Source organism: Eptatretus burgeri, chromosome 5 (assembly GCF_056783735.1).
Source record: "Eptatretus burgeri isolate ZD-2024b chromosome 5, Ebu_testis_v1, whole genome shotgun sequence".
Lineage (NCBI taxonomy): Eukaryota > Metazoa > Chordata > Myxini > Myxiniformes > Myxinidae > Eptatretus > Eptatretus burgeri.
Window position 1 is genome coordinate 47225803 of NC_140965.1, and position 22942 is coordinate 47248744.

At 44.9% G+C, this 22942-nt stretch overlaps 1 protein-coding gene across 22 annotated transcripts in view; it reads left to right on the forward strand.

The window, feature by feature from the left end:
- HIVEP2 (HIVEP zinc finger 2) overlaps positions 1-22942 on the forward strand; it is a 321024-nt gene that overhangs the window by 227098 nt on the left and 70984 nt on the right. For all 22 annotated transcript variants that reach the window (XR_015058307.1, XR_015058309.1, XR_015058308.1 and 19 more), the window contains one exon: positions 828-6608. Coding sequence is in view for 19 of the 22 variants with exons in the window: in XM_085881721.1 (XP_085737847.1) it covers positions 1191-6608 (5418 nt within the window). In the remaining 3 variants the exon portion in view is untranslated. The remainder of the gene's footprint in view (positions 1-827; positions 6609-22942) is intronic.

Below are 22942 nucleotides of genomic sequence, written 5' to 3' on the forward strand. Positions count from 1 at the left end.
TTCACGATGGCTTCCACCTACATCATGTTTATTTACGGAGTGTACAGCTCAAATGTGCTGGTGCTTTTTAACCAAAATATGAACATGCTTGAACGTGCCATAAAATTAATACAAGCCTCTAACTTTAACTTTTATTGCTTAAGTATTTTTTTGTGAGAATGATGTATTACAGGGACAGGCATCAGAGATGACATGAGATATTTATGAACTGCAACTATGAAGAGCTGGACAGTAGTCTGACACAATAGCACAGAGCTAGCACAATTGCCTTTGAGCCATCCAGTCTGAGTTTTATTCCCAATTCGAAAAGTTTGTGTTTTGCAGACAGGGTGTTGCGTTAATGAGTGTGCCATACTTCTGATAGGACATTAAGCTGGAGACTTATTGTTGGTTGACTTTTTCAAGCCCCCATTGTGTTTTGATGAAGAGTAAACCATGACAAAATTCCTGCCCAGACTTAATTGTCAATGATATTTTAGTACAAGCTCCTTCAAAAGCTTTAAACCCTACACTGCAAAATGAAAAGTCTTGATGTTGATGTTGTTTTTATTTATTTGAGGTGTTCAAGTCATTATCGAAATGAGATACAATAGAAACGTCCAAGAAACTTCAATGCTTTTTATCATTTTCCAATGCATAAGTATATCTGGCTTTGAAAGAACAGAATTACCTTTATATACTTTGTTCTCAAATCCAAAATGTACATGTAATGATGCACAGCCCATTGGTTTATTTGTACAAACAACTTTTGAAAAGCTGTGGTCATGTGAAAACATCCGTGGTGAGTGCTCTATTTAATATTGCATGTCCTCTTATTTGTTCTGCAGACTGTGAGCTTAGACGAACGAACAAGGAAGAAGAAGCGGTGCAGCAGAACTTATCCTGTCTCTGAAGGAGGTTCCTGATTTTATTTGCCCCCTCCATTCCCCTCCCCCACTCCATTTGTGTGGACTGGCAAAGTACTGTATATACATAACTGCTCTAATCAGCAGCATTGGTCTCACTCCCAAGTTGCACTCTATGTACGATGTGCTTTTGAAGGCACTTCTACTGATGGAACAATGCTTATAATTTGCTTTATGAGAAATCAAAGGACATTTCCACCATCTACTCCAAAGTCGATTGCATCTCAATACTTGTTCGAAAGCCAAAGCATGACTTTTCCAAAAGTGTAATAGGACCCAAAGCTCATGTCTGGCATCACGGATCGCCAAGCACTTAGTGAGCCGGACATTGAACCTGACGAGAAAGCAGAAAATGACGGGAGTCAGGATATTGAATGTTGTGGGGAAAGGACACTGGTGGCGGCAAACCAGAGTTCGGAGGCAAACTCAAGTTCAATCAGTCAGGGCTTTGACCTGCTCCTGAAGGCAATGGAGCCAGACTTGAGTCCCAGAAAGCAAAATTGTGGAAACTCTGCAGCAACACCTGCAACTCCTGAAGTCGATGGTACAACATCTGTGACGGCCATATCGGATTCATCCAGTGCACCAAGACACCTCCAATGGACTCAACAAGCCCGACTTGAGCGGGCTTTACGTGGTGGACCTCGCTACCGCCTTCGTGGTGGGACTGTGCAATACATTTACCCAGCAATACCTCCATCTGCCATTGCTTCCCCGACTTCCATAGCCATCCCACCTTCCAGTCTTCTCATCCGGGGATCACAATCAGAGCTTTCTACAGAGCTTCCACGGATGTATAACACTTGTGGTGCCTATGGAACAAGCCCGAGTAGGGGACGGCCAGTACGTGATCGTGAGGGACGTGGGAAAAAACTGGGAAAGTATGTTTGCCATTATTGTGGGCGGGCTTGTGCCAAGCCGAGCGTATTGAAAAAACATATTCGATCTCACACTGGTGAGCGCCCATATCCATGTCAGGCCTGTGGCTTCGCTTTCAAAACAAAGAGCAACCTGTACAAACATCGAAAGTCACATGCACACGCTGTTCGAGCTGGCCTTGCATCGACAGCAGATGAAGGTGGAATTAGTGGTGGAGGAGGACCTGGGAGCAGTTCTGAGTGGTCAGAATCTCTCTCATCGGAGCGCTCAATTTCTGGGGACACTTCATTTTCTTGTGATGAGGGTGCCAGTGGAGGTGCCACAGAAACTCCCGACAACATTGATGTTGCCTCAGATGTTGCTGATGATAGCTCTGATACAGATGGTGATTCTTTGGGACTCCCAGCCGGGGTTACCACGCCTTTCATCAATTGTTTGGAGGGCAGATCTCCTTCACCACTGCATGCTCAATCAGCATCACACCCGGTATTAATACAAAAGCCTAACATTCTTGATGATGCTGTCACAGTTAGTGGCGACAGAAAGGGGAGTGTGGATATGGCTTCTGTCACTATTCGAAGTAGCACTAGTAGTGGTGGTGTTCCTCGTGTAGTTGTTGTACCAGCTATATCATCAGCTTCTCCAACAGTTTTCTGTATGCCAAACACATCAAAGCAACGGGTCATGAAGCAGAAACTTGCGTGGATGGCAAAAGCATCGAATCAGTGGCAGCTTCCACAGACAACGAGCACTTTGTTACGTCCAGGTCAACTGGGCAGCAAAAGTAGTACCGATTCAGGGTATTTTTCACGCTCAGAAAGTGCTGAGCATCCAACATGTAGCTCTGGAGGTGAAATCCCTCTCTCCTATAAAGACATTGTTCTTGGCCGGAATGTTCCCGCGACATCTCGTCGGTCTTCAGCTGTGGTGCAAGCAGTAAGTCGGGACAGACCTGTAAGTTTGTGGTCACCTCCAGACAAGGGTGGACCGGAGAGGTTAACTGAAACTATAGCATACCAGAACACTGGTAAGAAAGCCATGTCTACTGAGGTGGAATTTACACCGACAACGAAGGCCACCTCACGCAAAGCAGCGATTTTACGTCAAGCTGATGTTTATTGGCTTCCTGATTCAAAAAATGAGGGACAGGCAAAGTCTGACCATACCACTGAAACTGTCGATAGTCCAGCCAGCAGCAAAAGCGAAGCCAAATTTTTGCAAGTTCCAGGCACGGAATCCTCAGGCCTATTTCGAAGCAATTCCATGCCCAGTTGTATGGTAACAATAACGGCGCCTGGGAATGAGAACGAGAAGGTGGATGTGGGGCGTCCATTCCGCAATAGCCATTCTTTTGATGAGCATATGTCAGGGATGGAAAATGAGGCGCTTCTGGCACCCAACCACCGCTCGCTTGTCCGTCAAGGGGCTGTGGAACTCCCAGGCCAAGCAATGTCTGAAAGTCAAAGTGGTGGTGAGCGGCAGGTATTAGACAGAGGTCGTTGGGGAATTGGGTCGATCGGCTGCCAAGAGAGCATTGTAGTTGGTCCAAGTCTGGAAAGAACATCACCTAGCATTGCAATGGATTATTGTAGTTCTTGGTGGGGAACACGAGGTCAGCGTGGCATGCAGTATGAGTGTGGCACATGCCAGCTGCAGTATAAAACTGCTGAGCCTTTTGTCACCCATAAGCACTACCATTCTGCAAAGTCACGTGCACTTCAATCCAGTGGTTCTGGTGAAACTGATTCACAAAGCTTGAGTACAGAATCAAACCCACCTGATTCTCCAATGACCACAGAGCGTTCACCATTGGTGCGCAAACGACGCAAGGAAAAAAGTGTTGGTGATGATGATGATGTTACATCAAAAGGGAGTTTATCACAACCATCATCACTGTTAGGATATAGTGAGGAAAACTCTGTGTGCTCTGAAGACCAAGATGTATTTGAGAGATCTGATAGCCAAGAGAAAGGAATCGCACAAGCCATTGTTATGATGCAACCATCTTTACCTCTGACAATAGAAAAAGACAACTTGAACTTCCCTTCCACCAAACTAACTGCGGCGATGGGACCGAGAAGAGGCTTAAGTCTTGAAAGTGCCCTTGGTAGACACAACACCTCAGGGAACAACAATGAGATCTCTGTAATTCAACATACCAAATCATTGAGTCAGCCTGGCTCGTTTGAACGTGGCGACACAATGGAAATTCCAATATGGTCAGATAATGGTAGCCATTTGTGGCAGTCAACATCAGAAGATAGTGGTGGAGGAGGAGGTGAACAAGGGCCAGGGACAGAATTTCAGGCATTACGTTGTGTTAGTGGAAAACTTGTACGCCAGAGTACTATTCAGGTGCCAGAAATCTTGGTAACAGAAGAGCCCGATTTAGAGCAGGCAGCAGAAAAACAAGAAAAAGAACCAGATAAACGATCTGAGGAGGAGTTTCAGTGGCCACGACGCAGCGAGACACTAGCCCAGCTTCCAGCTGAGAAGCTGCCACCAAAAAAGAAGCGATTACGACTCGCTGAGCTGTGTAACTCGTCACTCGAATCGAGCACCGATTCCTCATTGTCAGGATCTCTTTCACGTAGTCCTAGCTTGGAGAGCAATTTGTCACGCTGCTCCAGCCTTTCCATCTCCCTTGATCGTGTGGAATTGGATGATCGTCCAGAAACAACCCCTGAGGAGGCACGGCCACGGTCTGAAGAGGCAGCTTTCCTCACAGTTCCTGGACCACACCATCACCATCATCGGACACACCTTCATATCAAAGAGATGCGACGATCAGCTTCTGAGCAGGCTTCACGGCCTCAACATACAGAAGCTTTCCTTGGTGAGGGCCGAAGCAAATCTTTTGACTATGAAGTGTTGTTACAACATCCTACGGCAGCTGATTCACCACCATGGCAAGGTTCTCGGGTGACTAGTGAGCGCAGAAGGACAACACTTGTACGTCAGGCTTCCCTTAGCGGATATCACCATGATGGAAGTGGAGATTGTGGAAATATAGTGTCTCGGGAAATTTCTTGGCCTTCCCAAACTCAGCTATCTCGCTCAGAATTGACCAAGAAGCTTCCACTTCTTTCTTGTCCTGAAGAACAACCAGGGTTGACAGAAGCATCTTCTCAATATCCATACATGTCACCAATTACTTCCATGCTTTCTAAGACAATTTCTTCATCATCACAGCAAGCTGCTTTTCATTTTCATCAAACTTCAGTTCCTTCGATTCCAGCCACGCCACTGAATGCATTGCAAATACAGCATTCGCGGTTTTCTCGCATGCCATACCCATCAGCCTTATATGAGCAGCTGCTGCGGTTGCAGGCACAGCGGTTATTCCTGTCTCAGCCACCTCCAACCCGCCTTGCTGCACTTACGTTGCCATTATACCAGCCCTTCTATGCTCCAGTTTCTGACAGTTATAGCAGGTTGTCCAGTCCCTTAGTCAGTCCCGATTGCATTTCACCAGACCGAAATCCTATTCAGTTGGAACAACAGCAGATGCAGATGCAGCCGAATGTCCGATTGCAGTTTAATAGGCCACAGTTTTCCTCACCGAGCCCACTGCGCACTCTTGCATCATTTATCGTACCTGTGCGTCTGCCATCTCAGGGAGCGACGGGAGATGGCTTAAAGGCGACACATGTGACAGCGATGCATGGATTAGCAGTGGCAGCAGGTGGGCGACCTCCAGGTTGTGATCCTGCCGTCGTCATTTGCCGGTTTGGATCTACTTATGGAGAAACGACGGGTGGAAGATTCTCCGGTTCTGATATTGTGCCAGCCAGTTTGCAACGGGCCTTGCTCCGTAATGATGCTATAACAAGGCCTGGTGTGGAGATGAGGTGTATTACACAGGCTTCCTCATTACCACTTGCCGCCCCATTGCCACTGACCGCCTTACCTCCAGAAAGTGCACCGGTGAGCAGCAAGAGAGTGCTCTCACCATCCAGTAGCCTAGAAATTGTAACTGAAATGCAGCGCCAAAGGCATGAGAAGCGAGCAAAGGAGTGTGAAGGTTCTGGTAAGGATGATGATTTTGACAAACCAGCTGATGATGTGACAAGAACTGGTGATGAGAAACCTTTCGTTTGTTCAAAAGGGGAAGCAATACCTGAGATGCCACGAACCCGAAAGCCTTTCCTCGTACGTCAACTTTGCACGAATGATCCAGCTGGCTGCGAGAGCCCACCCAAAAGCCAGGAAGATGTCAGTGACACCGATGTGACTGTAATTGAAACTTCCCACTCAGGCTTCAAGTCCCCAGCTGATGAGCGCATGTCAGAAGGCATGCCAGAAAGCCCATCAACATTGCCGAGTGGACAAGCCAGTCCTGGAGATGTCGAGATGAAAGAAGCGTGTGCATCCCCACAATCAATATCAAAAACACTCGTTACAGCACAGGCGTCTGACTACAGTAGCAAGCCACGAGTGGCGCTGCTACAGATGGGCACTCCTCAGAGTTGCACTGTGGTTATTGCAGCAGTTACGGAGCTCCAACACATATTGTTACCCAGCCTTCACACGGCAGTTGCCACGTCTTGGTGTTTCCTTACCGGCCGGCCACGACCTTTTACAGGTTTCATCGCTGCTTCATCTGTCCCATCATCTTCAGCCTACGACTCCTGGACACCACCTCGGTCCCAGACTGGTTCTGGTCCCTGCCTCAATCCGGCTGGAGTTTCTGCCAGGACAGCTCTGGGCCTTTTGCGTTCTCGGAGCCGTGGTGGCCCGTCAGTGTTCACGCAAGCTGCATTAGCACCATCTCAAGCTTGCGCTGTCAGTCACTCTCAAGGGTGGAAGCCAAGCCAAGCCAAGGTACGTGAACATGTGTGTTTCATTATTTTAAATGCAATCCCTTTTTCTTGACTTTGCACTAGTTGTTCACTGTGAGATTTATTTTTACCTCTGCCACCGAAGGTCGACGGAGATTTTGTTTTCACCCCTGTTTGTTTGTCTGTTTTTCTGTCTGGCTTTCTGTCTGTGAGCAGGATATCTGAATTGGCCAAAAGCGATATGTAGCACAATATCTCAAAATGTTTTGGACGGGTTATGAGGAAACTTAGTGGATGAGTTGGGAAGGTGACAAGAACAAGCCGATTAGGTTTTAATTAAGGTCTGGATGCAGATCCGACCTATCAGATACAAAACGTAAACTTTTCAGCTTGGCGGAGGTATTCACTCCACAGAGTGCTGTTACAGTCATTCATATATTGTACTTTCAATTTGAAATTGATTAATCTACCTTGAAGCTTCACATGAGATATTGAGTGTTTTGATATTGAAGACAAATTTTGCTGCCAATGAGCCGTCATCAAGTGATGTACTCGAAGACAATGGAACTTTTTCCCTCCTATCAATCTCCCTAATGTCCTGCATACCAATCCCCTTCCCTTGTGTTTTCTCTCAAGTTTACTTTCCCTTTTCCCTTTTTTTCCCCTTTCATTCCCTTTCCCCTATTTTCCCCTTACTTTTCTCAATTCACCCATTCATAGGAAATATTCAGGTGGAACTCAATGGAAAACGAATCAAAGAAAATGTGATATTCTTTTTGAGAATAACAATGTCCAAATTCTTTCTCCTTTTAACTTGAGGAAAAATTTACGAGTTCCATTAATCCTGAACCGTCTCTTTTGTATTACACAAACGTTTTTTTTTCAGAGGATTTTTAAATACATAGCAACCAAAAATGTCGACACCCTGTGGAGATGGCAGCTTGTGAATTGCTTTGCGTCTCTGCTGCCAAATCTCTGTGAAATTAGGAAGTGAGGCGTGACGTCATTTTAACACTTTACTTACTTCTGCACCACCGTTCCATAAATTAATGCGTAAAAACAGGAAGAGAAAAACACCTTTCAAGAACAAAACTAATTTGGCTTTACATCAATAGTGAAGTTCAAGTAAACTTTAAACAAAATGGACAATTAGCTTTAAACAGCTTCAAACAAAAAAAAAAATGGGCAATTTGCTCTTGGGAGAACATTAGTTAATCTGTGGCCTGTGACGTATAACAATTGAATGATATGTTTTACTACAGAATGACATAAATGACATATTTCCACATACTTCACAACATTCTTAACCATTTCACTCAACCGTCACCTTTATTTTATAATTCTTAGATGATGTCAAGCTGTGGACATACTGATGAAACCTTGCACGACGTTGTGTAGTATGATTGAAAGTGGAACGCGTTGTGCCATTAACTCCACACAAAGGTAGGGGTTTATGTCAATTGGAGAAACACACACAAGATAAAGGGAAGATTCCTCCAGGAGGCGTAAACTTAGTTACATCTCATTGGACCATACCTGGCTTGGCACAGGGTCTCATATCATGGTCCAGCACATTCTAAGGAGGCTCAACTGGGTTAAGTTTCTGTTCAATTGATGGTGGAAGGGTGTAAGAAATTGCGCTACTTTAATATTCACTTGGTGGTATCGGATGGCCAATTAAACTCTTTTGAGAACGATGGCATCTTCCATTCATTAATGCCTCCCCTTCCCCATCCTCTTCTTGCAGGTAACTGTTTCCTCGCCTCCCCTCCCCTCCTCTCCTCTTCTCTTTTCTTTCGCGCTCTCTCTCTCTCTCTCTCTCTCTCTCTCTCTCTCTCTCTCTCTCTCTCTCTCTCTCTCTCTCTCTCTCTCTCTCTCTCTCTCTCACCTCCTCTCCTTTTGTTTCCCATTCATTCATTCTCTTGCTTGTCATCCCTGCCTGTATCCCCGCAGCCCCCACTGTCAGTGTATTGCCTTTTAACCCTGAGCTGTCACTTTGCTTTTCCTTGAACCTGGATTTTGTGTCCAAAACAAATACAGTGTGTCCACTTGGCACTGCACTTGAACAGCATTTTAGATTTGTATTTCCTTCCATGAAAGCTCCAGGCCTTGGCAGTTGAAGAGTCCAGTATGCAGCATTTTCATTCCTTTCCCAATTCTTTTTCGTTTTTGTATCTTGACAGGACAAAAGCATGGAGTCTGCTCAAACTATTTCTCATTCTACTACCCTACACACTGTTCTTCACCAACCTGACCTCTACCGCATTGACAAACAATTTACCTGCGTCACCACACTGCTTTCATTGTGCTGTACATTGAATCAAATATATATAAATGTACATTGCATATGTTACATTGAATGCAAAAAGATGGTAAACTGGCAATAATAACAATCGCTTTGACAGAAAGGCACGGAGAGGTTTTAAGGCAGGCTTATCTGCTTTGAGCGATTGACCTCCCCCTACATTAAGTGGTTGCAAACAAGTGGTGACTTTTGGAAAGTAAATCTCTCCGTAAAATTCTCATTTTGTGACGTGACAGTTTGTTCCATTGAAGCGAATAATTTCCTCAAAACTACTGTTTTGCTAAATTCAAAATTTGCTTTCGTTAAATAAGAGTTTCCAGAACAACAACAATCCCAACAAATGTTCTTTTTTGTTTGAGGTCGAGACCGTCTGTGCCGAACCAAATGGAAATTTTGAAACAAGGACTTGTGTGAAGTGTTACCAGTGCTGTCCGAGTCATTGGAGGGTCTTTTCATATCTCCTGTACAAAATCCCATCAAAGGCCATGCTGGAAAGGGACTTGCATCCCCAGTGACATCGCCAGAATTATCTCCATCGCTTGTGGTTTACAATTTCTTGCCGGTCCAACTTGGTGCTTTCTATTGATGGCTGCAGTGGTTTTGCGTAGGATGTGTGAGTTATTTTTTTTTCACACAATGCTCGACGAAAATGCATGCCAGAAGACGTTGCCACATGTGACTTCAACCGTTGCGTAGGAAAACAGCGAAGAAGTACAGCTGGCATGCACGCTCACGCAAAACCAGACAGGTACAACTACTTGCTCAGAATTTTGCCACAAAGCACTGGCATTATTGGTACCTGCGTCTCAACACGGTATTTCATGTCATGCTTTGTCCTTCAAGTTGTGCATTCAAAGCATTTACTCATTGGCTCTGTGGATAACGGCCTGATTGTTCTGTTGTCAACCGAAACGACCTGTCAAAAGTTTTAGAACACCCCCATTTTTCCAATTTTTACTGAAATTTAAGCAGTTTAATGTGTCAATGTTCTCTGAAATTAAAGCATAGAACAAATAAACAATTGCAGATAAAAAAAAATAAATCATGGAATCGTTTTGTTGAACAAAATTTAATCTAAATTTTGACTCATCAAAGTAGCCACCTTTTGCAGATATACTCGTGGCATTCTTTAGATATACTCGTGGCAACAGCCGACATACTCGTGGCAACAGCCGACATACTCGTGGCAACATTATATCGGCAACTCGTGTTGCCGATATAATCGGCAACAGCCGATATATACTTTAGATATACTCGTGGCAGATATACTCGTGGCAACAGCCGAACATACTCGTGGCATTCTTTCTGCAATGGAAATCAAATGTTGTTCGGAAAGTTCTTCCCAACACTGTTGCAGAAGTTCCCACAAATGTGTTGCACTGGTAGGTTGTTTTGCTTTCACCCTTCTGTCCAGTTAATCCCAAACCATCTCGATGGGGTTTAAGTCTGGAGACTGTGCTGGCCATTCCATGATTTGAAGCCGACTGTCTTGTTCTTTTATTCTAAGGTAGTTCTGCATAGCCTGGAGGTATGTTTTGGATCGTTTTCTTACTGTAGAATGAACCCTTTACCAACTCGGCAAAGACCAGAGGAAATTGCATGGTTCAGCCCTTATGCCCTTATGGTTCAGGGTGCCAGTCACTCTGTGCAAGTCGCTGACTCTGGATCCAGCAAAAGAGCCCCAGATCATCAAGCTTCCTCCTCCATGTGTGAGAGTTGGTGCCACACACTGAGGAACCATCCTTTCGCCTACTCAACGGCATACAAAAACCATGCGTGATGAACCGAAGATTTCAAATTTTGATTCATTGGTCCATAAGACCTTCTTCCAGTTTTCACTAGTCCACTGGCGGTGCTTCATGGCCCAGGCAAGCCTCGTTTTCTTATGTTGCTATCTTAGCAATGGCTTTCTTACTGCCACTCGACCTGTAAAACCTGCAGCTCGAAGTCTTCTCTTCACAGTTGAAAGTGAGACTTCTTTACTTCCATCGGTGTTAAGCTGTGCTTGAAGTCGCTGGCCTGTGAGCTGCCTATCACGCAAGCTGTTGACTCTCAGAAACTTGTCTTCTGATTGTGTTGTAGTTTTGGGTCTGCCAAACCTCTACCTGCAGAGTTTCTTTCAGTTTCCAAGTGTCTTTTGATGGTGCTCACTGACACCTTGGCTTACTTTGCAATTTCTCAAAAGGAAAGACATACACTTTTAAGGGTTATCATGGTCTGTCTGTCTTCCTTTGTTAATTGTCTTTTTCTCACCATTATAAAAGCAATATACTACTTCCTGTAGTGCAATATTGTCCAAATATTGCTTCAGAGGGTGTAGCAACACAGTCTGTTCCAACACTGCTTTTATACAGAGAGAGGGTTTGTAACTAATCAACAAAAGTTGGGACACCTGTGGGAATTGTTTTCATCAATGTTCAAGGCTTAATTTACTACCATTGCTGTGTCAGGTCAGGTTATATCTGTGACCTGCTACAGGTACCATGTAAACCTGTACTAACCTGTTCCATGGTCGGGTTGTCGGCGACTAAACCGTCTCCCCCACCAGGTTTTCTGGTGAGGAGGGTGTTTGGATATGGCCATCCAGCAGGATTAAAAACAAAACCTGTCAAAGGGCGGAGGAGCTCCTTGTGAGCCAAGGGCCATCCATATCTAGTGCCCAACTGTGTCTGCGGACGTCCTCCTGCAGTTGGGTGACTTTTTTATTAGGAGGTTGGTGGCAGGATTTGCACTCCGGCTACCGTAAAACCCTTCATTCCACAAAACACAAAAACGCAAAAAAATCTGAAAACCCACTCCGTGGGAGTACCTCCTATGCAGCTTCCCTTCGCAGGGCAGCTCACCGGATGACGGGATTGGGGCAAAGCCTTCGGGACCCCCAATCTTTGATGATAGGAGGGTCAGATTGAAACATTCCTGGGTCACATTGCGGGAGAGTGTGTCGGAGTGGTGCTGAGGAGTCGTCCACCAGACGGCGGTCTCCTTGGGTTAACCTGAGGCGGTCCCTTCGGGTGGGTGCCTGGAATGTCCTATCCCTAACAGAGGATGATCACCTGTCTCTGTTATCATCTGAGCTCAAGCGTTTGGACATCGGGATTGCAGCACTCTCTGAGGTTCGGAGACCGGATTGCGGTGAGATCATGGTGGGTGGTTACACCTACTATTGGTCTGGTCGCTCTGATGGTTACCATACCCAAGGAGTTGCTGTAGCTGTGTCCAATAAGCTGACCCCAATGATAATTGAGGTAACACCGGTCAACGAGCGTATTATGAGATTACGGATTCGTCACTCCTTAGGCGTCATTTCCCTGGTCTCTGTTTATGCTCCGACTGAACCGAGTGATCTCAGCGTGAAGGACACATTCTACGCCACGCTCGAGTCTGTGGTTTATCAGTGCCCCAGATGAGATACACTTCTAGTCTTGGGGGATTTCAATGCATCGAATGGAACTGATAGGGATGGTTATGAGGTGTGTGTTGGTCCCCATGGGTCAGGAACTATGAACCAGAATAGCACTAAGTTCCTTGACTTTGCAAGAAGTCATGGACTTAGGGTGGCTGGTTCATGGTTTCAGCGCCCACAAGCTCATTGCTGGACTTGGTATTCCAACGCTGGCGGTGCGGCAAAAGAGATTGACCATGTCCTCATTGACGGTCGTTGGAGGATGATCCAGAACTGCAGGGTCTACCGGAGTGCTCAGTTCCTTAATACTGACCACAGGCTTGTTGTAGCAACTCTAAAGCTGCACCTTAAATCCTGGAGAATGGCACCATCCCAGCCTCGGTTGGATGTTGGCAAGCTCAGGGATGAGAAAGTAGCTGAGGAGTTTGCGAACAGGCTGAGTGGACACTTGGGGGGTCTGGGTGCTTTGGGGGGTCCTGAAGAGTTGTGGAGTGCCTTCAAGACCACCGTCCTTGATCTTGCTGGTGGATTTATTGGAACTCACCGCAGGGCAAAGAAGAATTTTGTTTCTCAAGGGACATTGGATACCATTTGACCAGAGTCGCAGGGTCAGGCTGAATGGCAGAGCTGAGCTGTTCAGGGAGCTGAGGCGTAAAACTGTACGTGCACTGAGGGTGGACAAGGAGGCCTATGTGCGAGTAATCTCTGAGGGGGTAGAGCATCACCTGTGGACAGGTGATTCTCGTCCCGCTTACAGGGGAATTCGCACATTGCGTTCATCCAAGCCCATCCCTCGGAGCACTGCAGTTAGAGCAGAGAGTGGTAGGCTCTTGACAGAGGAGTCTGAAGTGAAGGCCCGCTGGGCCGGTTACTTTGAGCGGTTGTACCGGGCTGATCCCCCAGCTGTCGAGTTGCACGTCAAGGGTGTTACAATACCTGTTGCTGACCTGCAAATCAACTGTGGTCTACCTTCGCTTGTGGAAACACGGGCTGCGGTGAACCAATTGAAACGGGGCAAAGCTCCAGGGATCTGTGGCATCCATGCTGAACTTCTCAAGGCTGGTGGAAATGCTGCACTCGTGTCGTTGCATGCAGTTTTGTGCTCTGCCTGAAACACAGGCATCATCCCAACTGACTGGAAGAGGGGCCTTGTTGTTCCTCTCTGGAAAGGGAAGGGTGATCGCCAAGACTGCAACAACTACCGATGAGTGACGCTCCTCTCAGTGCCGGGCAAGGTCTTTGCTCGGATAATTCTTGATAGGGTTCGCCACCATCTGCTTGAGCACCAGCATCCAGAGCAGTCAGGCTTTACACCACAGAGGTCAACGATTGACCCTATCCTTGCTCTTCGTGTCCTCACCGAACGCAGACGAGAGTTTTGGCAGGGGCTGCTTGCAGCCTATGTTGATCTCTGTAAAGCGTTTGATTCAGTGAATCGGGATGTCCTATGCAGGATTCTTGGTCTTCGTGGGGTGCCACCAAAACTGATCGATCTGATGTCTGAACTCTACTCTGGTACTGAGAGTGCTGTGAAGTGTGGTGGTACATCTCTGACTTATTTCCAGTTGTTACTGGAGTTCGTCAGGGGTGTATACTGGCCCCCACACTTTTCAGCACTTGTATGGACTGGATTTTAGGGAGGATGGCGGAAAGATCAAGCTGCGGTGCATCGTTTGGGAATGTCAAGATCTCGGACCTTGATTTTGCAGATGATGCAGTCATCTTTGTGGAGACTTTAGACATCCTTTTAGGGGCCCTCGTGGTGCTGAATGAGGAGTCGGAGCCGCTGGGATTACGGGATTCTTGGGTCAAAACTAAGATCCAGGCTTTCGGTTACATCTTGGATGCTGCTGTCCTGTCTGTGTCTGTTTGTGGTGAGGATGTTGAGGTCGTGGAGAGATTCACTTACCTTGGCAGTGATATTCATGTCTCTGCTGGCTGTGAGTCAGAGGTCAATAGACGTCTGGGTCGGGCCTGGGGAGTCATGGATTCACTGGATCATGGGGTGTGGCACTGCCAGTACCTGTGCGGGAGGACGAAAGTCCGAGTCTTTAGGTCCTTGGTACTTCCAGTCTTGCTCGATGGATGCGAGACTTGGACTCTGACCAAGGATCTGAGACGGAGACTTAATTCCTTTGGTACCAGGTCTCTTCGGAGAATCCTTGGCTATCGCTGGTCGGATTTTGTGTCCAACGAGCTGTTTCTGAGAGAGACTCGGATGAGATTTGTTTCCTGCATAGTCCGTGAGCGTCAGTTGCGGCTGTATGGACATGTGGCTCGTTTTCCTGACGCTGATCCTGCTCATCAGATTCTCTCAGCGAGGGAGTCTCATGAGTGGAGGAGGCCAGTGGGCCGACCACGTGCCTCCTGGTTGCAGCAGGTTGACCATCATCTCAAGGAGATGGGGATGGGCCTGGCATCTGCCTGGGGGATGGCCAGACGGAGGCCCCTGGAGTACCGGCAGAAAGTGGATGCAGCGACGCGCTGTTCTGGCACATGCTCCCATACCTGACCTGACCATTGCTGCTGAACAGCTGCAGTTTCTAACCCATTACTTGTTCCCTGAAAAGGGCCTTTTTAACAACTCTGAAATTTACATTATTTTTCAGTTTTTGGGAAGCTAAACTTTTTTTTTAACCCTCTGGCAGTTTACCGATTAGCTTTGTTCCATTTCAGTTTATTCACTGGACATGAACTGCTTAAATTTCAGTAAAAACTGGAAAAATGGGTGTGTGCTGAAACTTTTGACCAGTAGTGTACATTTCATTGGATCTTCCTCATCGTTTATCAGGGTGAATAGCATTTTATCCAAATGGTTTGTTTCTGGTGTGACTTTCCTTACAAAAATTTCATACTAGCAGAGAGAGAGAGAGAGAGAGAGAGAGAGAGAGAGAGAGAGAGAGAGAGAGAGAGAGAGAGAGAGAGAAAGAGAGAGAGAGAGAGAGAGAGAGAGAGAGAGAGAGAGAGAGAGAGAGAGAGAGAGAGAGAGAGAGAGAGAGAGAGAGAGAGAGAGAGAGAGAGAGAGAGAGAGAGAGAGAGAGAGAGAGAGAGAGAGAGAGAGAGAGAGAGAGAGAGAGAATGAGAGAGAGAGACTCAATCAGACAATCAGTCAGACAGAGGCTGTGGGAGGAGAGTGCTGCTATTTATTCAGAGGGGGAGTGAGGAGGGGACAGAGAGAGAGAGAGAGAGAGGTGGGGGGGGGGGGGAGAAGAGGAAAAAAAAAGACAGGTGAGGGGTGGAGGTGGCATTAGCAAAGATAATGATATGTTATGCTTAATGACCGAACACACACAAAAAAGAACATGTCAGAACAGCTATATACACGATGACACAACAGAGTTTGTAAAGTAATCCACTGGCACATCTGCAAAAACTTTGATATCACTAGTTCCAGCAAATTTGTGGGATTATGAACCAAAAGTAATCACTAAATCAATCAGTAATCAGTAATCAATCAGTAAAAAACATAGAAGAACCGCTCACATACGACCTCATGATTCCATCGAGCGTGAACATCGAAAACAAAGCTTTTTGACCAGATATTATACTTAGGTACAAAAAAATTGAAGAAAGCATTGCTAAGTGAGGTGATAATACCGGTGATTTTGGACTAAACGATGCAGAAATCAAGGAAACGACCAAACACCAAGACCTCGAGAATGAAGGAAAAAGATAAGTTGAAGAATGCCAAAGTTGTACCAGTGATAGTTTGAGCTGTGGGAATGATGACAAAGAACCTCACAGAGATATTAAAAACCATCCCTGGGAATATTACTACAAACTAACTACAGTTGGAAGCTGTCCGGGGCTCAGTGACAACCCTAATGAGAGCCCTCGACACAAAACTTTGTGAACAAAAAAAAATTCACAGCTTGGTCCATGAATCGTGACCCATTACTGAAATGAAGGTGGATACTTTGAGCCCACTCTGGGAGGACTCCATTCCACATTGTGAAACCCCATATGCACACAGAGGTGTGGGAGGAGAGTGACGGCACACATGGATGGCTAGGTGGTGAGTTCTCCTACCAGTTCTTCTAAAGTTAAGTTTCCCAGACAATTTACGTAGTTTTGCTGTTTCCTTTTACTTTCTGTTTTGTTATTCTTGTTTTTCATCAACTTTTCTGTCCTGAATCGTGTCCTGTTATGTTGAATCATTTGGTTTGTCTCTCGATCTCAGTCGGGCCTACCTGTGATAGTTGGGTGTATGTGCCCTCCGTCTTCCGCCTCGTTCTTGCCTCCTTGTTATAATTGTTGCTTTTGGACTGTCAGCTTCGTCATTTTTCCCTCTGCCCTCAAAAAATTAATGCAAGGTAAATCTACTACTCCTTCACCCCCCCCCCCCAGGAAATATAACAAATAAATTACCAATAACAACTACGGCTGTGGATGTCACTTCTTGGAGTTCGCAATGGGGTAAGCTAGCTCTACCAGAACAAAACAAGTGTTCTTTGTGTGTTGTTTTGCATATTTTGGAGTCATGATTTGTTTCAGGGACTGTGGAACTGTACTTATAAAGCTGTATTTGTGTTCATAACAGTTTTAGCGGGTATTTGTGTTAGTTTATTGAAAGAAGCAGGGGGAGGCCTTGTGTTAAGTTTAGCATTAAGTTAGTTGGCACCTTGGGAGTATGGGGATAAAAAGGGTACAAAAATACCAAAGGAGAAAGGAAGAGGAGCTCATAAAATTTGATAGTTGCTCAATGTGAACCATATCAACAATAGGGCAAGCAGAGGGTTCTTACTGTTGCAGCAGGTGTGAGGAAATAGCCCACTTGAGGATAGTTATTCCTGGAAGGTTGAAGGAACGGATAGATAACTTGCAGCAAGTATCAGAATGTGAGAAAGTTGTAGATAATAGTTGGTTACGGTTGTGGAGTGAGGTTTCTGATAATTTTAGAAGTGGTGATGGTGCAACGGGGACAGGTGGAGGTGACGGTGCAGCGGGGGTAGGTGGTGGTGATGGTGCAACAGGGGCAAGAAGTGTTGGAGGTGCAGTGGTGGTAGGAAGTGGTGGAGGTGCAGCAAGAGCAGGCAGTGGTGACAGTGCAGCAGGGGAAAGCAGTGGTGACAGGGCAGTGGGGGCAGGCAGTGGTGACGGTGCAGCAGGAGCAGGTGGTGGTGATTCGGCAGTGGGGGCAGGAAGTGGTGGAGGTGCAGCAGGGGCAGGTGGTGGTGATTGTCCAGCAGGTGCAGGCAGTGATGGATGTGCAGCGGGGGCAGGCAGTGGTGGAAGTGCAGCGGGGCAGGCAGTGGTGATAGTGCAGCAGGGAAGGCAGTGTTGATGGTGCAGCTGGGACAGGCAGTGGTGGAGGTGCAATGGGGGCAGGCAGTGGTGACGGTGCTGTGGGTGCAGGCAGTGGTGGAGGTGCAGCGGGTGCAAACAATGGTGGTACAGCAGGTGTAGGGAGTGCAGCAATAGAAATTGGTAGAAATGAGGTGTGGGAGACAGTTTTTGTGGGTGATGAGACGATTCAATATGTGGATTCTTCATTCTGCAGGAAGGATCTTAGACATGGAATTATGTGTAGTTTTGAAGGAGCAGGAGTTAGGGACATTGAAGGAAGGGTTTATCGATATTGTACCGGGTCATGGTCGGAAGAAGTTTGTTGTGGTACACCGATGTGCGAATGATACAGGGAAAGTTTACTGAGAGGTTTTGAAAAATTGATACAGGATATTGAGTAAGTGGCTGAAAGCCACTGTTGTGAGGTCATGTTTTCTGGGATTCTCATAAGATTAAGAAACAACATAGAAATTATGAGCAGAACAATAGACATCAACCAATGGCTGGAAGAATGGTGTAGGGAGGAAAGTTTTATATTAAAGAAGCAGTGGGAATCATTTCGGGGACAAAGGGAGGGTTTCTGGAATAATGGCCGTATGTTAAATAGAAAGGGGGCAGCAAGGTTTGCAGTGGGAATTGAGGAAGGAATTCAGGGGGTTTTTTTTAGGTCAGGGGAGGGTGGGGAAGCTTTAAGGAAGGAACTGATGATGTAATTGTGATGAGTAAGGCCAGGCAAGAAAATAGAATTTCAGGAAGGGAAAAGTGAAATATATTCTATACCAATGTCAGGAGTTCATTTAATAAGATGGAAGAGCTTGAAGCCAAAGTGGATAACGAGGAGTACGAAATAGTTGCAGTGAGTGAGACATGGTTTAAGGAGGAGAGTAACTGGAGGACGGGATTAGAAGGCTGCAAGGTGTATCAGTGTGATCGGAAGGAGAGAATAGGAGGAGGAGTAGTAATCTGGGAAAAGGACAGCATTGCATCAAGAGAAAGGGGTGATATTATGGAGGGAATTAATGTGGAGGATTCTGTTTGGATTCAGGATTGCTTTTTAACCCAGTTTATAGATAAGCCCACGAGGGGGAGTGCAGTGTTAGACCTCCTTTTAAGTTAACAATCCCAATATGGTGGAAGAGGTGGAGGTCGGGAAGCATTTTGGAGCAAGTGACCATAACATTGTGTGTGCAAAGGCTCTGTTAAGGGTTAGAGTTCAGGATTGTATGGTAAGGCTATTAGATTTCAGAAAGGCAAACCTTGAGAATATGATGAGAGAGTTTGTTGATGTAGATTGGGAGACTCTAACAACAGGACAAGCAGCATCAGAGAAATGGGAAACCTTCAAGGAGCAAATATGTATAGTGCAGAGTTCCAATTAGGTGTAAAACTAGAAGTAGAAAGAGACCAGGGTGGTTGAGCAGTGAGATAAGGAACGCTTTCAAGGAGAAGCAGAAGGCATTTATGAGGTTTAAAATAACAGGACTGGATTTAGATTTACTAGTACATGCCCGTAAAAAAAAAAAATAATAATAATAAATAAATAAACCACACAGGCCTTTTCTTCACTCTCGCGTGCCCGTACGTGCGTGACCGGAAGTTCGATATTATTCGCAGTTACCATTATTCGCAATTTATTTTTAATACCCAATTATTCAATTAGCGCCAACGTATTTTACCTTTTCGCAATGTCGTGGCAAGGAAAAACAAAAAGAGAAGAGAAGAGAGAAAAAATTTACTTCCTGGTTCGGAGCATACCAGCACTCTGATGTTCCCGAAATTTATACACTGTCTAATATGAAAACGATCATAACTTGGGCCATTGTGTTTATCTATAAATGCGCATAAGAAATCGAGAAATTATTAGAATACAGGAAGTCATCACTATCCGGAAGCCCGTACGTTGCAACCCGTAATGGGGAACATGGCTGAGCTTCCCTTCCCCATTGGCCATGCCCACGCAACAACGTGTCTTCCCATTGGTTTGGTAAATAAATGGCCATAACTTGGGAAGCACTTGTCCGATTAATATCAAACCATGAAAAGGCACATCCTCAGGTCCCCAGCAATATACCTGGAAAGTTTCAATTAGATCGGACCAGTGGTTGTCGAGAAACAGCGGTCACACACACACACACACACACACACACACACACACACACACACACACACACACACACACACACACACACACACACACACACACACACACACACACACACACACACACACACACACACACACACACACATTGCTGGAATTATAGAAAGATATCACTATCAGAGTAAACAGAGGCAAGTTAAGAAAATAACTCGGCAAGCCAAAAAAAGAGTATGAGAAGGACATGGATAATAATATTAAACATAATAGCAAGGTTTCTTTAAGTATATCAGGGGAAAGGAACAGGTTAGGACCAGTATGGGCCCATTGAGGAATAGCACCGGGAGAGTGGTTCGTGAAGAAAGTGAGATGGCAGGCTTTTTAAACAGGTATTTTGATTCAACTTTTATACAAGAACAATCAGGAGAATTTCCAATAGAGCTGAGAGTATTTATCAGGGAAGTGAGAAAGGGTTTTTACAGAAGATCCAGGTTGAAGTGGAGGAAGTAAAGGAACAGCTAGGAAATGTAGGAGTAGATAAGGCTCCGGGGCCAGATAATATGCACCCGAGAGTATTGAGAGAAGTGGCTGAGCAGGAAAGCAAGATATTAAGGGATATTTTCAATAGCTCACTGGAGTCAGGACAGGTACCGGAAGATTGGAGAATAGCAAAAGTAACACCGTTATTTAAGAAAGGATCCAGAGAAGAATTGGGAAACTATATACCCGTTAGTTTGATTTCAGTTGTGGGGAAGGTGTTGGAGTCATTAATTACAGATCAGATGAACCATTTAAATAAATAAAAACGAATTAAAGGTCATCAGCATGGGTTTACCAAAGGTAGTTTCTGTTTCACAAATCTTTTAGAGTTATATGAAACAGTGTCTGATTGGGTGGACGAGGGAAAGGCAGTGGACAAAGTATATCTCGATTTTAAGAAGGTATTTGATAAGGTATCACATCGGAGGTTGTTAGCCAAAGTGAGGGCTTGTTGAGCGGCTGGTCAGGTAGCTAATTGGATTGCAAACTGGCTTAGTGGTAGGAAGCAAAGAGTGGCTTTGAGTGGGAGGATGTATGTGATGGGGTATCTCAGGGATCAGTACCCGGACCATTACTATATATATATATATATATATATATATATATATATATATATATATATATATATATATATATATATATAAATATATATATATATATATATATATAAATATATATATATATATATATATATATATATATATATATAAATATATATATATATATATATATATATAAATATATATATATATATATTTTTTTTTTTTTTTTCAATGATTTGGATTGTGGGGTGAAGCGAAAGCTTTCCAAGTTTGCAGATGACACAAAACTTGGAGATAAGGTGACTAGCAGAGGGGGTGGTGATCAGATTCAGGAAAGTATTGATACTTGTACAGATTGGGCAAAAGATTGGCAGATGGAATTTAACCTGAGCAAGTGTAAGGTGTTGGGGATGGGAAAAAACAATGAAAATCGAGATTACAGGATGCAAGGAGTAATTTTGGAGTGTGTCACACAGGAGAAGGATCTGGGGATGGTAATAGATACGGGAGGTAAGCAGGCAGCACAGTGCCAGGTAGCTATATGAAAAGTAAATCAGGTTTTAGGTTGTATTCAGAGGGGGATCATTTATAAATCAAAAGAAGTGATGTAAACATTGTACAGGAATTTAGTGACGGCCACATCCAAAATATTGTGTGCAGTTTTGGTCACCCCAACTCAGGAAGGACATAGATGCCAGCGAGAGGCTTCAGTGCAGGGCTACCTGCTCTATTCCGGGCCTAGTTAGACTCAGCTATGAGGAGCGGCTGAAGGAGACAGGACTTTATACACTAGAAAGGAGGTGGTTACGAGGAGATATTATGGAGATGTTTAAGGTAATGAAAATTTAAGATGTTTAAGATAGTGAAGATATAATAAGTGCAGGTAAATTATCAGCAGAGGAGACAATGATAGGACCAGGGGCCATAGCCTGAGAGTAAAGAAGAGGAGAGTTAAGACGGTAGTAAGGCAGGAGTCTTTTTCTTTGAGTAGTTTATGCATGGAATGGTCTCCCTGGGAAGGTAGTGGCAGCAGAAACAGTAGATAGGTACCTGGAAGTTATGGAAATAGAGTTAAGGAGATAGAGGGTATATTGACAGGACTTTTCGGTAGTTTGAGCATTGATGGGTGATTGTGTGCATGTGTACGGAGTGCTGCTGGTGGGGGTTTCATCAAGGGGTGTTGTGTGGTTGATGTCGTGTTCTTTTTTTAACCAAGCCCTTCCCTGAGGAGAAGAAAAATTAATAAATTAAAAATACAAAAACTTAAAATAAATAAATAAATAGATAAAACACAAAAACACTTTAAAAAGTAATCATATTTTTTGCATTTTCTTCTTTGGATCTTGTGTTCATAAATTAGTGTGGTGTTGTCGCACAGGCATGATGGCCTGAATGGCCTCCAACTGTGACTGATTTCCTTGTATTCTTGAACACACAACACACAACACACACACACACACACACACACACACACACACACACACACACACACACACACACACACACACACACACACACACACACACACACACACACACACACACACACACACACATTTCCGTTATGGTAATCCAGCTTATATATGTGCACACGCATAAAGTACATAAAAACGACAAACACAAATATTTACCTGTAAACAGAGTTCTTTGTAAGAGGAATCCAAGTGGGAAATTAGCAAAATTCAATTGAAAAATATGTCAAAGCACAGAACACAAAATGTCGATCTCAGGTCTCTGCCTTCACAACCAGATCATGGCAAACATGTGGTCGGATGGACCTTATTGTTTTTAAACTCAGTATGTATCGATGTAAAAGTGAGTTGTGGATTCTATTAAATGGAGATCGCACGAAATGGTTAAACAATATGATGTCCTGTAAAAATAGAATTGCACATTTTCAGCGGATGAGACGCCCCCCGCCCGAGGCACCTACCGCACGGCAAGGAGCAACCGTGGGATCCAACAAAGGCGGAAATGTATGTCTAATTGATGTTAGATTGAAAGCATGGGTACTTTTTATGAAACTAACAATGAAGCAGCTTGGAAAGCCCTCACCAAGTGGTTTAAGCACTCGAGCAAGCACTCCAATGAAACGGTTGATAAGAAACAGCTTGTTTGGCATGCGGATAGCAATCTGAATCACCGACCATCATATTAAACATACTCCTCCCTGAGACACCTGGAATGTCAAATATGTCCGAATTT